General features: G+C 43.7%; 1 protein-coding gene across 1 annotated transcript in view; it reads left to right on the forward strand.

The window, feature by feature from the left end:
* Positions 1-17148, forward strand: part of LOC100657273 (mismatch repair endonuclease PMS2) — a 90016-nt gene that overhangs the window by 29870 nt on the left and 42998 nt on the right. Inside the window, 7 exon segments of the mRNA XM_064294819.1 lie at positions 212-294; positions 1282-1515; positions 2808-2911; positions 12366-12487; positions 12547-12989; positions 12992-13041; positions 16627-16766. Of these exon segments, the coding sequence (XP_064150889.1) occupies positions 212-294; positions 1282-1515; positions 2808-2911; positions 12366-12487; positions 12547-12989; positions 12992-13041; positions 16627-16766 (1176 nt within the window).

Consider the following 17148-nt stretch of genomic DNA (forward strand, 5'->3'; position numbering starts at 1 on the left):
TTTATTTTTCCCCATTTAAAGGAAAAAAAAGTCATGATTGAATATATCAGTATTTAACGAGAACCATTAAGATTTAATAGCAAGAGTAAGATAAAGACAAAAAGCAACTGTTGTTCTCTTAGGAGCTAAAATGCCCTGCTCATAGTAAGTGTTCTTTAATGTTGACGGAGTCAACAATGCAGTATTTAATATTTGGCTTTTCAAATGACAGGAATGCCGACGCATACTTCCAGAGTGGGAACTTGTCTATATGCTTCCCCCGAGCAGTTGGAAGGATCCCAGTATGATACCAAGGTAGTGTCCGTCGCATTTTATCTTTTTTTTTTCCTGGAGTTGTAAGCTGTACACAAAAAGTACAATACATGCAGTGGGAGTTCCCCTTGTGGAGGTGTTTTTGGGGCTGACTGAGGACCTGTAGGTTATCTATTGCACCAAACTGCCCTAACAGGTCTCACTTTTCAGCTGAATCTGACTTCTTTGCTCTTTAGACTATTTACTATTTCTAAGTTTACTATTTTCATTCTTCTCTTTTCAAGTTTACATAATAAATACTGTAGGGAAGCTTGACACTTCTGATGGACTTTCTTTGAAATAGAATGAAGGTACTGAAAAGTTGTAATGAGTTAAGAAAAACCAACCCGTTGTTCCTTGAATGCTCCCATTGTTGGTTGAAGGACTGTTAAAAGTCTTTTTTCAAAATAACAGCCTAGTACATTTTCCTTTTGGCAAATCAGCTTTTTAGTGATTGGGAAAGAGCTGCTAGAAATAACCATGCTGCCTCTAAAATCCCATCTACTGAAGAAAAAAAAATCCTATTTTTAGGAAAAGTAGCACAGATTTTATGCAGTGGGTTTGTGAAACTTCACTAAGAATGCTTAATTAGGAGTGGGGGCAGAGGTGAGACCGGAGTGGGACCCAGTGACTCTGTGGCTCCCCCTTAGATGGCACTAGTAAGGGTGCGTACATATCACTTTTCTCAGGCTGGGTCTGGCCTGGATTTCAAGGAGTGGGGAAGACGGTTGTAAGGTAGTGACTACCGTGGGTGGTGAGGGATTTTCCCTGCCCTTCACCTGACAACCAGTCCTGCCCGTGGATGTCCCTTTTGTGAAAGTACCTGTCACCTCTCACCCAGGGCAGTAGGCCTGGCTAATAGACACTTGCCCCTATAGGTGACCCACGGCTGTGGGTGAATATCAGTCCTCTCCAGTTCCAGAAGATGGTGCAATGAATTGAAGTGTTGCTCTTGTATTTCATTACTGAGCTACTCTTTTCTTTTTCCAGTCAGATATGTATAGCTTGGGTGTAATTCTGCTAGAGCTCTTTCAGCCATTTGGAACAGAAATGGAACGAGCAGAAGTTTTAGCAGGTTTAAGAATTGGTCAGATACCCACATCCCTCAGTAAAAGGTGTCCAGTACCAGCCAAGTATATCCAGCACTTAACCAGAAAGAATTCATCCCAGCGACCATCTGCCGTTCAGCTGCTACAAAGTGAACTTTTCCAGAATTCCGGAAATGTATGTAATTTTTTTTTTATTCTAGGAAAAATATGAAGCTTAAAATAGAATTTCTTTAAATTATGAATCCTATTTCATGATCAGTTGAGCTTAGCATAAGATTTATGAAAGCAAACTTTTTAAACCCATTCTGGAGTTCCCTAGCAGTGTGTTAAGTACTAAGTTTAATGTCAGTAGCATACCCTACCACTGCCATTGCTGTTGAGTGGATTCAGACTCATGGTGACCTGATAGGACACAGTAGAACTGCCCCATGGGGTTTCCAAGGCTGTAAATCCTTACAGGAGCAGATTGCCGCATCTGTCTCCAGCCAAGTAGCTGGTGGGTTCAAACCACCAACCTTTTGGTTAGCAGTTGAGTACTTAGCCACTGTGCCACCAGGGCTCCTATGCCAAGAGCATACTTGTATTCATATCCAAGTAAACAAGTGGACTCCCTCCCAGCTTGCTACTCGAAGAATTACAAGGTTCAGTTTCTAGCATCATCTCTCTAAGTCAGTGAAAAGTTTTCATTTCCCTCCCCCAACTATGCTATATAACCTTTAAAAAAAAAAAAAAAAATTGTTTTTGGTGAAAGTTTACACAGCAAATTAAGTTCCCATTTGACAATTTCTATACACATTTTACAGTGACATTACATTGTTCACAGCGAGTCAGTATTCTCTTTAATTGCGTTCTGGTGGTTCTGTTTCCGGTGCTCTAGTTCCCCTGCCCCCTTCTCATCTTTGCTTTAGAGTAATTGTTGACCTCTGGGTCATATATAGATGGTTTTTTAATGGTGCACCATACACTCACAGGTAGTATTCTCTATTTTGTGTGCCAACCTGTTAACTTTGCTAAAAGGTAGCTCCGGGATGGTTTCAGTTCAAGGCTTCAGGAGTATCTCAGGGCAGTAGTCTCAGGAAGTCAGTCGCGTCTAAACTGGTCCTAAATTTTTGTAAGTTCTAATAGGAGTATTGTTCCCTACTAGTAAAAAGGGACACATACTGAAGGGTAAAAGACAGCAGTCATTCTTGGGGGGAGCAACTGTTCACTAACAGACTTTGAAAAAAGCGATGTGATTGGTCACTGACCATGATGTGTATCAGCTGTTTAGAGTGATTTGTGGACGAAGAGTTTAATGCAGTTAGTTAATATGCTGTGCTGATGGGCATTATTTAACTGTGATAACTGAAATTCATTCATACCAGAAGCACATGTATATTTAATACTTAAATATACAGGACTGCCTGTATACTTAAAAGTAAGGAAAGTTAGCCATTTTAATGGAGTTTAAATTTTTTCTCTCTACAGGTTAATCTTACCCTACAGATGAAGGTAATAGAGCAAGAAAAAGAAATTGAAGAACTAAAGAGGCAGCTGAGTCTCCTCTCTCAGGACAAAGGGGTTTCAGGATGACAGGAATGTTGGGAGTGTGCCTGTCTAGCCTTAATGAGGCTGTAGAAATACTATGAAAGTGGACTTTAAAAAGTCTTTGTCTAAGCTGAATCGTAAACTGGAATGTAAATTTTCAATTTCTGTTAGGGTATAAATGGTCTAGTCCTTTATTGTAGTCAGTAAGCCTGTTTAAGACTTATTCAAACCAAGCTGCTTTTTCTGAGGTAGCTCTTATGAATCAGCATCTTGAGGTTACAATGCCTTCAAATGAACATATTCTGCTCTTCCCCCTCCTATCCCATGAACTCCTGTTCCTGGATTCCCTATGTTAGTGTTCCTGTGCACTCAGTCTCTGACAACATCCTTGACTCTTCCTCCTTTTAAGCACCGCCTGTTGGCTACCAAGTCCTCCTCCTTGAACAGGTTCTACTGCAGAAACTGCAGTGTTCCCTACCCCTGGGTGCTGCCAAGCTCAGGTCTGCACACTTGCCTAGCTGGACCGTTGCCATCCCTGACAGCTGCCGAAGTGGCTTACCACAAAGACATCTGATTGGTCCACTCCCTGGTACAAAAACTTCTGCTGGCTCTCAGTGGCTTCTAAGATAAAGATCCAACTCATTTCTCTGTTCTCTCCACCCTCAACTTGGCATCATTCCCAAACCATGCTCTTTCAAAGCATGGTTCTTGCCCCCACATGATTTATTGTTCTTAAAGCACTCGGATATCATCTTTCCTGCCTTTGCCCCTGCACTGTTTCCACCGAACTTTCTCCTTTATTACATACCACTTGACTCCTGAACCAATCTGTACATTCCTCAGATGTATTCGTTTTTGTATCCCTGCCAGAGCCGGTAGTCATCATGGTGTATTGCATGTGACTTTGCTGAATTTTAAGTAAAATGAAAACCACAAACGCTATGACGCTTTTATTGATACTCAACAAGTGGCCTAAATAAAAAGAGCAAGTCCTTTACCAATAGGCACGAAACAGCAGCACCATTCTTAAAATCTAAACCCTTTAAGATCACTTACTGAAATTTACTTAAGGAGCTTAAGGGCAGTGTTAAAGGGGGCTAGGTTTTCACATGACTTTATCCACTTCTGCACGCTGGCAGGCACCGTCCCACTGGCGCTCCCCGTCTGCTGAAGCACAGACCACAGTACCACATCTGCTACGGTGAGTTCATTCCCAACGAGCCAGGGGCTCTTCCCAAGTGCAGAGTTCATGGCGCGGAACACAGCGGCCTTTTCTTTACTGCTTCCCTCTTTCAGCTGGAAAATAGCTATGTCTACCCAGCTATCTATGAGGGTTAAGTTGACAGCATCGTGCTTCTGGCCAAACAGAGAGAACAAAAACCGTGCAATGTTCCCTTCTCCTTCAATGGGGCACATGGTTTGGATGCTGAACTTCATCTGAGTCTTCGGCACTGAAAGGAAAAAAACAGACACCATGGAATGTCAAGAGGAGGAGCCCCCCTTGGACGTACTTGAGCAGCATGGAAAGGGGAAGTCACTAGTAATCTCGTGCTGAAGACAAGGGAAAGTGTACTTTCATGAAGAAAATCATGTCTTTAGTCTGCAAAAGATTTAATATTTAAGAGGGTTTAAATGCAATCTTTTATGTTAAAAAAAGTAACCATTCTGGTACTTGATTTTGAGTTTTCAAGTTGGTAAGGACCTCAGAGCATCTACTCAAACCCCTGAGCCTAAGGGTTTCGAGGATGAGGACTAGAAACCAGGAGTCCCGTCTCCTAGGCCAGGGACGCTGCCTGCCCTCATAACGTGTGAATGGAGGGCGGTATTAACGAAAGACATTAACTTGCTTCCCCCTGTATAAAACTGACCAGGAGAGATGTGGATCAGTTGCCTAATAAATACATGGTATCCTGCCATCCTTTTATGGTAACTGTTAAAGACAATTTCAATGTCTCTGTAACAATTCAGTTTGGAAAGTGACTAGATTCCCTTTCTTAAAATGCTCAGAATCCCCTCTCCCCTCCCCCCAAAAAAACCAACTGTGATTTAAGTCAGACTTCTGAGGAGGAGGAGGAGGGCATCTCTGGGTCCAGAATCATCTGGGTTCCTCTTCTAGAATGACCTTTCTCGATTAGATCATTTGGCCCAACAGCTGCCTCGCTATTAGAATCAGGATGAGTGTTTTCATTACTGAGGCTAGAAGTTTAACCCCATCCTCTCCACTTACCATTCTTCCAAATTAAAGTAAAACCCAACTGATACTCATGACGGGACTGTTTTGTAGTCTGTTCTCCAAAGCACTGGAGGAGGTTTTCAGGCACGCTCCTGACCGATGAATGCGTGTGGACGGTGGACAGGACCCTGTAGTGGTCACAGAGCAGTCTGTGCAGCACCAGCAAGGAGAGTGGCGGCTCGGCTGGGTTTGCATTGATCACGATGTCTCTCAGGGCTCCGTAATCCTGCTGGGCGAAAGCAAATCATCTCGACAGCCATTTGAGTGCTAGCTAGTCTATTATTATCACATTTTACAGCTTAAGAAACCTGAGTCCTAGGGAGGTAAAAAAACTTGTTCAAGGTCACCCCGCTCAGTATGAAGTGGAGCTGGGATATGGGCCAACTGTACCCCTTAATCCCTAAAGTGCTGCCTCCCAAGGAATAAAAAGGTCACTTTACTAGCAAATTGATAAAAGAACACATACTACTTATCTCTGAGATAAAAAAAAAAGTAACATGTGCAATTATTCTCTTTACCAAATCTTTCTAACATCTGGCCACCTGACAAAGTAACAGTTTCTATACCAACTTGTGTTTATTAAGTTATGTGTCAATGAACAGCCCCTTGAAAAAAGGTTTTGGTCTGGAGGGAAAGGGAGAGTCTAAACAACTAAGTGTTAACTAAAGTGCCACGTTTACCGACTGTAGGTGTAGACTTTATTTCTGTACTTGCCCTCTTTATAATAAATGCAATTCATGGAATGTAAGGTCAAATTTTTTGGCTTTCTGTACCAAGCTTACCACCATCTGGCCTCTACTCTGGCCCCTCCTGACCCATGTCCTTCGCATCATGCCATTTGAATGCTTTGCAGTTCCGTGAATGCAACCCTTTACTGGACACTGTGCCTTGTGAGATAATCAAATTTATCTTCAGCCCCATCTGCTCTGGGAAGCCTTCTGAGCACCCTGACATCACTATCATAGCAGCACTGACTCACCCACTGGACTGGCTCCCTGGGGGCCAGGTTAGGGCTTATCTGAAGTTCTCTGCATGCAAACATACACCGGATGAATGAGCGAACAGAGGAAGGAACAGATGATGCAAAGGGTAACGAGCGTTATCAAAAACAGCCCTGGGTGAGACACTGCAACACCAGCTCTCACATCTAGGTCTTTACGTAGTACCAGATCAACCACCAGTTCTACAGAAGAATACAGAAGGGGTTCCAAGATCTGCACCCCAGTTCTAGAGGAGAGTACAGAAGGGGTTCTGCGATCTGCACCCTCAAGTAAACAGCGCTTTGTAACAAGACATTCTCTGCATATCAGATCGTCTCCTAAATGAGCTGAAGCCAAGAGGCTGATCATAAAAACTGTCTGATGCAACTTCTCTGAAAGTTGAGCTACTGTTGAGAAGAGTCATGGTTGACCGCTGAGCCTTTGAGAAGCTCTCAGCAAACAGCGAAGATCTGTTTCTCCAGGGCTCAGAGGCTTCTGGAACAGTGCCTGCCTCTGGCGTATACTGCACCCTGCCTGGACGAGTGGGAAGCTGGAGCTCTGCACTTGTTTCTCTGCCTATGAATCCTCCCTGTTCTTCACCAGGACTGAGTGAGGAAGGGGCTGGCGAGCTTGCCTGGGTTTCACTCATATCTCATCAATCCATTCTGTGCAGAGGCACAACCATTTAGAGAAAAACAACCCATTCCTTGCTCCACCTTTGAAAACTAAAAAATCCAAGGCTTTTATCACACGAGAACAATTTTCCAACACTAACAACAATTTAGTCACACTGACACTTTTTAGCTTTTAGTTTCAAAATGAACTCACCTTTCCAAGCACTGAATTTAAGTCCAACGCATTGGTCATTAAAGCAGTGGGCTCATCAGCTTGCATTATGTTGGTTACGTCCAAGTCTGCATCTGGCGTCTGGATCATCTTGGAGAGACCATCAACTGCAGCTTTCAATTCATACAGGCATTTTAAAATATCATCTTGACGGGACTCGAGAGCTTGAAGAGACAGGTCAGACTCTCCCTAAACAAACCAATATCAGAGTGTTCATTTCTTCTCACATACATGCAATTTGTTTAAGTTTGATCGCTTGTCTTCCATTTTATTCCACGCATTATCAAACCTCTCACCTTTAAAAAGACATTAAAACGAAATGGTAGAATCATCTCATTTTCCCTATACTCCAACAGGTCCTGCATATCGATCCACAAAATTTTTAAAACAAATTAAAAAATGTTGTGACTGAAAGCCACTTTGTATGATTCCTATTTCAGGTATACAGTGTAAAATAGAGGGATGCGGAAAATGAGCACAGATGGTTGTTATTTTTAATATCATACTAATTCAAAGAGTTTGCTAAAATAAGAAAAAGGCCGGGGGTGGAGGTGGGAGCAACGGAAACATTACCTCAATAATGTACACTAACAAAAAGGGAACAGGGAGCATAGATAGCTTAATGAGTCTCCTCTGGCTTGGCATGAGGTCCACGAGTCAGATGATCAGCTACTCACATCACTTTCCAAGCAGTAGTAGCACTCTGATGTCTTAAAAACATCTAGGATCTTTTCACTGCTGAAATGCATAACCTCAGAATTAGGGAACACTTACATCCTTCACCCTGTGGAACAGTTCTACTCTAACACGCGGGGTCGCCATGAGTCAAGTGACTCCACAGCAACAGGTTTTATATCCCTCACTCACTGAATCTTTGCATCTCTTTGCCTAGCATAGTGTCTGGCACACAAGAAACCCAAAACCAAACCCACTGCCATTTGAGTTGATTCGGACTCATAGCGACCCTATAGAACAGAGTAGAACTGCCCCATAGAGTTTCCAAGGAGCACCTGGCGGATTCGAACTGCTGAACTCTTGGTTAGCAGCCGTAGCACTTAACCACTACGCCAACAGGGTTTCCAATAAGTGACCAGGAACATCTGCTCGTGAATAAATTTCATAAACCTATAGATTTACTTTAAAAAGCAATTATAAGCCACCTCCTAATAAAGTCACATTGTACAACCTGTTTCCAGATTCATGAGCTCTCACATAGATAATCCATTTTGAGTTGAGAAGATTATATTAAACCTGAGGAAAATGCTTGTAAACTGGACAGAATAGCCAAGAATATGGCCGGGACCTCAAGTTTATCATGAATGTACACATGAGAAGCTGTGACCGTGGGAGGAACACTTGTTTACATTTATGGGCTGGTAATCTTAATGTTTTAGGAACTTTGGCTGCTCCACTAGTCACTCTTAATACTTCCTCTCACAGTCAGTTCATCACTAACCAAAAATTATACGCACGGCCGAGGAGCTGACTGACTCATCGCGACCCTACAGGACAAAATAGAACTGCCCCATAGGGTTTCCAAGGCCATGAATTTTTGAGGAAGCAGACTGCCACATCTTTCTCCTGCAGACCAGCTGGTAGGTTTGAACCACCCACCTTTTGCTTGGCAGCTGAGCACTCTAACCACTGTGCCACTGGAGTTCCTAATTCATCACTGTACTGTCAGTTTTAAACCCAGTACTGTCAGTATTATCTCCTAAAAATTTCTTGAATCCACTGGCTTCTAAGCATACCTCCACTGTCCCTGCCGAGTCCAGGCTGCCATTTCCTACCTGGCGTATTTCCTAACTAATCACCTTGCACCCACTCTCGCCCACCCTCTAATCCAGCCCTTAAGATGGCAGCCAGAGAGATTTTTAACAAACCTCAGATCCTGCCACCACCACTCCCTCCCCACTCCAGCTAAACTCTTAGGCTCTTAGGATAAAAAGTAAAATCCTTAACACAGCTTAACCACAGCTTGTGTGATTTGGCCTCTAGCCACCTCATCTCACATAATTCTCCCCTTTGCTAAAACCCTGGTGGTGTAGTGGTTGAGTGCTTCGGCTGCTAACCAAAAGGTCAGCAGTTTGAATCCGCCAGGCGCTCCTTGGAAACCCTACGGGGCAGTTCTGCTCTGTCCTTTAGGGTCACTATGAGTCAGAATCAATTCGACAGCAACAGGTTTCGGCTCTTCACCCTAGCTGTGCTGCCCTTTGGGTTCCTAAAATGCCAAGTTCCCTCCTGCCCTGGGGCTTTTACTATGCTGGGCCCTCTCTTTGGAACACTGCTCCCTCTTGTCTCTTGTCTGGTTAACTCACCCTACATATAGCTTAAAACAAAACAAAAAAAAACCAAACATATAGCTTAATCACCAGTTTCTTACCTCTCCTAGCTTGCTGCTCTTGTTTAAGATCAAACAGCAGGGAAATATAAGATAATTGACTTCTGGGTGGAACAAAGAATAACACTATGCCAATGAAGTAATTAGGTGCTGGCTAGAAATAAGTCTGAATGCAACATATATGATGGGTAGGGCTACTCGTGTTACTCAGTGATCATCCTCCTGAGTTAACATTTCCAACATCTTTTTTTGTTTTTGTGCCAGTTGACGTAGATGCCCACTGAGTCTATGGCCCTTTGCCTTTGAGCCTAGGAACTTCATCCCGAGAGGTGTGTAGTTATGTCTAAGTGGTTTTTCTGTCACTCGTGTGCTTTATTGTCTACATGAATACATGAGAAGCACCTACAGTCAGTCACGTATGTAGAAATACCCACCACTGAACCTGTATCTGCCGGTGGGTGTGCTCCCTTACCCCTCCCACCCCTCTTGGCATATCTACCTATGTATCCGTTTGTAAATTCCTGTTTGTTAATACTACTGTTGCAGGATTGTCTATGCTAGAGTAATTACCGTAGTTGCCCTTTAGTCCTGTGCTCCTCTTAGTGTCCTCTCCTGCCTTGGTCATGCTGTGCCGATTTCTCCTGTATTATGTACTGCCTTTCTGTTAACATATGTCTTCTATTTGGTAAGTTTCCTTCCCTCCCATCCCTGCTAACTGTCAAAGAATGCTTTCTTTTTCTGTGCATAAACGTTTTGTTATTACTTTTTAATAGTGGTCTCATTAAGTATTTGTCCTCTTGTAATTGATTTATTTCACTCAGCATAATGTCCTCCAAATTCATTCATGTTGTGAGATGTTTTGCAGATTTCTCATTCTTTGTCTTGTATGTACCACAATTTGTTAACCCATTCATCTGTCGATGGGCATTTAAGTTGCTTCCAATATCTTTTAATCACTGTATTTGTACATAATCTTTGCACCAATGGCAGGGGGAGTTCCTGTCCACCCAGGGGCAAAGATGCACCTCTGGCTTCAAAAACCTCAGTCAACCCACACTGAAGACTGTCTGAAATGAGTATTCCAGCCCGTAATTTAAGAGTTCTGAGCCCCACTTGGAAACTCTGGCGGCGTAGTGGTTAAGTGTTAAGGGTGCTAACCAAGAGGTTGGCAGTTCGAATCCGCCAGGCGCTCACTGGAAACTCTATCAGGCAGTTCTACTCTGTCCTATAGGGTTGCTATGAGTCAAAATCGACTCACCAGCAGTGGGTTTGGTTTTTGGTTACGAGCCCTCCTTGATCCAGCCCTTCTTGATCAGAGTAATGCCAGAACGCTCAAGACCTGCTTACCTCATCAGTATCTTCTAATGGTGGCCTGTTGTCTTCCTTGCTCAGACTAAATTGTGGCTTGTTGTTGTTAGGTGCCGTCAAGTCGGTTCCGACTCATAGCGACCCTGTGCGCAACAGAACGAAACACTGCCCGGTCCTGCGCCATCCCCACAGTCGCTGCTATGCTTGAGCCAATTGTTGCAGCCACTGTGTCAATCCACCTCATTGAGGATCATCCTCTTTTCTTAGTATACTGTTTATCCATGTATTTTATTTTATATGTATTCAGAAATAGTTTATTCTTTGTATTGCTTTCATTTACCCTGGATATGTTTGATTTCTAAGTATTTGTCTATCCATACTGTTACGATCTGCTTGAGAATTCGTTAGAGAAGTGGAATTTTGTGTTTTCTAAATTACAAATTCACAGAAAAAGAATCCAAAGGAAATTAGGCAGCAGACAAAAAAAAAGCTTGGTCTCAAGTGATACGTGACATTCTTCACTTTGGGTTCTTTTTGTTTCCAGTTGAAGGAGACACTGGACCGTGTTTACTATAAGCAGTTTTTGTCTTAGCTCTGTGGTGAAACAACAGTTAAGTCATTTGGTTTCAAAAGAACCTAACCAGCTCCCTTCCAGCCTAGGTAGGAAACCCTTAAGATAAGGAGAAGGAAGACACTCAAAGGGAAACCAGCCATGAATGCGAAAGTTATCTATTCATCCTATCTTCAGCTAGAAGGGGCAGAGTGTCGCTCCTGCTGGGAAGCTAAATGTGTGTATTTACAATCAACAAAAGTGAAAGGCTAGAGCAGGTACTTTACAAAAGAGTCAATCAAAACAGCCAATAAACATGAACCGTGCTCAACTTATTCAGAAGTCAAGAGAAATGCAAATGAAACTACCTTAGAATACCACAGCACAACCACCAGCTTTAGGGACAGTGCAGCAGGAATCCTTATACACTGCTGGTGAGAGCATACCCTGGTAAAACCACTTCGGAAAAACAATTCCTCTAGTAGAGTTGAAGATAAACATGCCCCCTGAGCCAGCAGCAATTCCATTCCTTAGCATATACCCTATCCCTGCACATACACCCCACTCATGTACGAGAATATCCATTGCAGAATTATTCGTTAACAGCATGAAGTGGAAAATAACCCAACGTCCATGAGCAAGAGAATACATAAATAAGTGGTGGTACAGTCATGCAACGGAAAGAAATACTGCGAAGGAAATACCTATTCCGTTGTTATACGCAACCAAACCAAACCAAAAAACAAACAAAAAAAGACCCGTTGCCATCCAGTCGATTCCGACCCATAGCGACCCTAAAGGACAGAGGAGAACTGCCCCATACGGTTTCCGAGGAGCGCCTGGTGGATTTGAACTGCTAACCTTTTGGTTAGCGCCACCAGGGTTTCCCTGCAACAAAACGACTCTTAAAGTAATGTGTAGAAAAAGCCAGACACAACGAAACACATGGTTTATGATTCCAATTACGTAAGTTTCAAAAACAAGCAAGACTATACTGTTTGGTTATGCATACTTAGGTGGCAAGATCAGAGAGAAAAACAAGGACATACTGGTGACCTTTGGGGGGACGAGAGACGTTGTAAGTGTGAAGGGTGGGGCGCTTCAGGGGTGCGGACAACGTTGTGCGTCTTGACCTGGGTGGCGGTTAAACTGAGGTTCACTTTATAATTCACCAAAAATAGGCATTTACGTGTTATCTGTTTTTCTGTGGGTAAAATTTCTAGTAAAACGGTTTAAGTAGCCATAAGCGAAAAAAAGTCGTTGACTCCGGGGGCCCCCCGCGGAGCCGGGTCTCTCCAAAGCCGGCCGGCCGGCGCGGGGAGCTGGCGGCCGCGCCCTTTCCATGCCGGTCGGGACGCAGCGGTACCCGCCCGGGGAGGGCGCCATGGGGCTCCGGGTCGCGGCGCCTGCGCACTAGGCAGGTGGGGGCTGGGGTAAGGGCCGCGCCGCTCTCTCCTACCTGCACGTGGCCCGCGTCTGGCGCAGGGCAGCCGCTCCGGCCGTGTACGTTAGGGAGCCGGTACATGCACGTTGGAAGCTCTACGCGGAGAGGAGCGCCGCCTCCGTGGTAGGGTTTTACCTGGTACATCGGCATCGCGGCAACCCAAGGAGGGAAGCTGGACAGAGACGGACACGAACGCACAGAAACCGTCAAAGGCCACGACGGACTGCGGACGTTTGGGAAGGCGCCGTCCGGCCTCTCTAATTGGTTGGAGCCCTTTCGACACAACCAATCAGCGAAAAGGATATAGGGAAACTTCCGCCTCCTCGGCCGGAAAGGGCGGGGCACAGTCGCCGAGGCAGCCGATGGGCGGCTGGGAGGCGGGGCCCTTGTGGGAGCAGCGGCAGCGGGAACCTTGCGGCTGTCGCAGAAGCTGGTCGCGTTCTGTATCCATGGAGCGAGCTGAGGGTTCCAGGTGAGCGGGGCTGTCGGTCTCCTTCCTGTCGCCGTCGCTTGGCCCAGCGCGTCCCCGGTCCCTGGGAAGGCTGGGCAAGTGGCCGAGGCGCTCGGCGACCCCGCGGCGCGGAGGCCCGGAGCGGATCCTGACTCCGGTGCCCCTTGGGCGCTTGGCACCAGAGGGTCGGGGTCGGAGCCCCTCTCCGCCCTCTCGGTGCCCTGAAGGGGGGATTCGGCCAGCCCCCAGGCAGATGTCTGTGAACTTGAGTGCGGAGCATGAAATCCAAGCAGACTGGATTCGTTTGTTGATGTACTTTTTAAAGTAATGTGTTTTGGGTGAAGGTTTACACTGCAGTTTAGGTTCCCATTCAACAATTTCTAAACACGTCGTTCCGTGACATTAGTTACATTCTTCATAATGCGTGAACATTCTTACTATTTCTGTTTTGGATGCTCCTTTTGCATTAATCTAGCTTCCCTGCCCCCTGCATTCTCATCTTTGTTTAAAATAATTGTTAATTTTTTTTTTTTAAGGAGCGCAGTACTGACGAATGACATTCATTATGTTTTGAGCCAGTTTGTTGTTTAGCTACTTGCATTTGTTTATTTTTAAACCTGGTGTGTCTATCTTCTTCCTCCTCTTCTATGGTTAATTTTTCCCATGCTTCAAGGCACGCGTTAATTTGCATAGTTGCACCGTTTTTAAAAAACGCAGTGCTTTTGTAGTTCTTTGAATATGTGAGTTTTCTGCCTGGTAGGTTACACTGAATTCAGGGTGGCCAATTTTCCAAACCTTCTGCCAGCATTGCTGCAGTCAGTTTAAGATTGCGGACACCCATTCAACAACTGTATTTACCTGTCTAGCCCCACTCCTCAAAATAAATACCAGAAATGGACCTTTCGCCAGTGGTGCATTGCCAGATAAGCTCATTTTTAGAGATACTTCCTTCCCTTTTAGTTGGGGTCATGTGGAGTTTCCTCTAAGAGAACCTTCAGGTAGAGTGAAGAGTAAAAATGTTTATTCCTTTATTTCACAAGGGTTTACTGGGGTCTGCTGTGTCCTATAGGGTTGCTATGATTAGGAATCGACTCTATGGTAATGCGTGGTTAACACTGTGTGTTAAGGAGCCCTGGTGGTGCAGTGGTTAGGTGCTCTGCTGCTAACTCAAAGGTTGATGGTTCAGACTCGTCAGGTGCTCTGTGTAGAAAAACCTGGCAATATGCTTCCTTAAAGATTACAGGGTTTGGTTGTTCTGGTTTGGACTGTGTGTTAGATGATGTGGGAAATGCCCAAAGATTTCTCTCCTGAGAGCTGCCTGTGTTGTGTTATACCCAAGTTAGTAAGCCTTTTCCTAGAAATCTCTAGATTAATGACCATATGGAATACATTCTTACATTCTCTAAGTAGAAACCTACTGAACGGGGTATCACGAAAGATGGGCAGGACTTTACTAGGTAGAGGGGGAAATGGGAAGCAGTCGAGAGACCCGGTAGTCAAGGTGCAGTGTTGAAAGAGCCATGGTGTACAAGTCATAGTTGTCCACTCCGACTAGAATATGGGGGACTTGGATGGGAGGAAGGTTGAAGGAGTGAGAAAATAAAGTAGATTGAAACCTAGTTACTAGATTTTAAACCTCATTCACTAGGCAGTGAGGCACTGATACATTGTTTTAAAATACTTTTCTTAATTTCATCAGTAACATGATAATTACTAAAGATGGAAACATTTTTGAAATAATGTGAGAAAAAAATGTGTGCAGAAAATCCATCTCCCTGGAAGATAATGATTCAGTGTTTTTATCTAGCTTTTTCCTGTAGATGTACAAACATACCTTTGTGTGTAATTGGTACATATGTATAGCTATTTAAGATAGAATTTTATCATGTTATGCACATTCTTTTTCAACTTGCATTTTTCCAGTTATTGTAGTTACTTGTAGATCTGTCTCATTTGTTTTAACAGCTGGATGTGGTCCATTCTCAGATTATGCCTTCATTTAACCAAGGTTTTATTAAAGAATATCACTGCCTACTTTATGCAACGTTTCAGTAGGATAAATTCCTGATAAAGGGCTTGGTAGATCAAAGGAGATATATGTTTATATGTATGTAGGTATTATATATACAAATACATGTGTTACTGTACGAATATATATATAGTAATAAGATTGGGCAAATCTGCTGTAAAAAGGCCTCTTTAAAGTATTTAAAAAGCAGAGATGTCACTTTGAGGACTCAAGTGCACCTGACCCATTGAAAGATGGTATTTTCAATTGCTTCATATGCATGAGAAAGCTGGACAATGAATAAGGAAGCTTGAAGAAGAATTGATGCATTCGAATTACGATGTTGATGAAGAATATTGACTATACCATGGACTGCCAACAGAATGAACAAATCTGTCTTGGAAGAAGTACAGCAAGAATGCTCCTTGGAAACAAGGATGGCAAGACTGTCTCATGTACTTTGGACATGTTATCAGGGGGGACCAATTCCTGGAGAAGGACATTATGCTTGGTAATGTAGAAGGTCAGAAAAAAGAGAGGACAACCCTCAGTGAGATGGATTGACACACTGGCTGCAATAATGGGCTCAAGCATAGCAATGATTGTGAGGATGGCACTGGACCAGGCAGTGGAACATTGTGTTGTACATAGGGTCACTATGAGTTGGCGCCTAACAACTTGCAAGGATAAGATTTTAAAACCAAGATGTTTTTTGACCAGATTGTTGATTTAGAAGGATAACTGTTGTTGTAATATGAAGGATGGCTTGGAGTAGGGAGAAAGTAGAGACAACCCAGTTGGAAAACTCTAAAAGCAGACTTAGTAAGAACTTTGAGGCTCTTTGCTAAAGCAGCAGCTGGCAGACCGGATTTGGAGTAGTTATCATACAACTGGTACCTAGTTTCTGAGATGGTTTTGACCTGAATGCTGTTCTTACATTTGCAAATTTTGTGGGAAATGTTGCTTTCGTTTTTTAAGAAGGAAGATCCCACTGTTGCAAAGGATTATTGACTGGTAGTGTGAGAGATTGTTGTTATTAGCGGCTGTCAAGTTGACCCCTGATTCATGGTGATCCCACGCACAATGGAATGAAAACACTGCCCTGTCCTGGGCCATCCCCGTAATTGGTTGCTGATCAGGCCACTGTGATCCATAGGGTTGTCATTAACTGATTTTCAGAAGTAGATCACCAGGCATTTTTTCCTAGTACATCTTAGTCTGGAAGCACCATTGATATCTGTTCAGCATCACAGCAACACAGAAGCCTTCACTGGTAAGTGGGTAGTGGGTACCCATGAGGCACATTGGCTGGGCCTCAAACCCAGGCCTCCCACCTGCATGGAGGATGAGAATTCCTCCAGTGAACCACTGAGTTTGAGAGAGACTGCAGTATAATTAGATGTTAAGAAGTCTTTCTTGACAGATGTTTAAGGATCATAGAACAAAATTTATACTTAGGAATAGTAAACGTATATGTCAATAAAATGAGTAGATTAGACCTGTTACCACTAACGGAGATGAATCATTTCCCATAGGTAAAATTGGGATGAAAATACATAACTACGCACTTCTTTGTTTCTTGTAATTGATTTCTTTAGTACAGAACTTGCGAAGGCCATCAAACCTATCGATCGGAAGTCAGTCCATCAGATTTGTTCTGGGCAAGTGGTACTGAGTCTAAGTACTGCCGTGAAGGAGTTGGTAGAAAACAGTGTGGATGCAGGTGCCACTAATATTGGTAAGTCCTGAGGATTTTAAACCACCTGAGATAATCAGCTTATGCCGTTTAATAGGCAAGGAACATTTGTTAGTGTGATAAGACAGTCAAGTGTCGATGAACTAATAAATTATTGTTTTAACTTAAATTTAGCATGTATTATGTGCCTATTAGCAGCCTAGAGCTTGGCTGCTAACCAAAAGGTCAGCAGTTTGAATCCACCTGCCACTCCTTGGAAACCCTATAGGGCAGTTCTGCTCTGTCCTATAGAGTTGCTATGAGTCGGAATTGACTTGACAGCAATGGGTTTTGGTTTTGGTATGTGCCTAGTAAGGTCCCTGGAGGGTGCAAACAGTTTGTGCTTGCCTACCAACCTAAAGGCTGACATTTCAAACTCCCGGCA

Source organism: Loxodonta africana, chromosome 12 (assembly GCF_030014295.1).
Source record: "Loxodonta africana isolate mLoxAfr1 chromosome 12, mLoxAfr1.hap2, whole genome shotgun sequence".
Classification (NCBI taxonomy): Eukaryota; Metazoa; Chordata; class Mammalia; order Proboscidea; family Elephantidae; genus Loxodonta; species Loxodonta africana.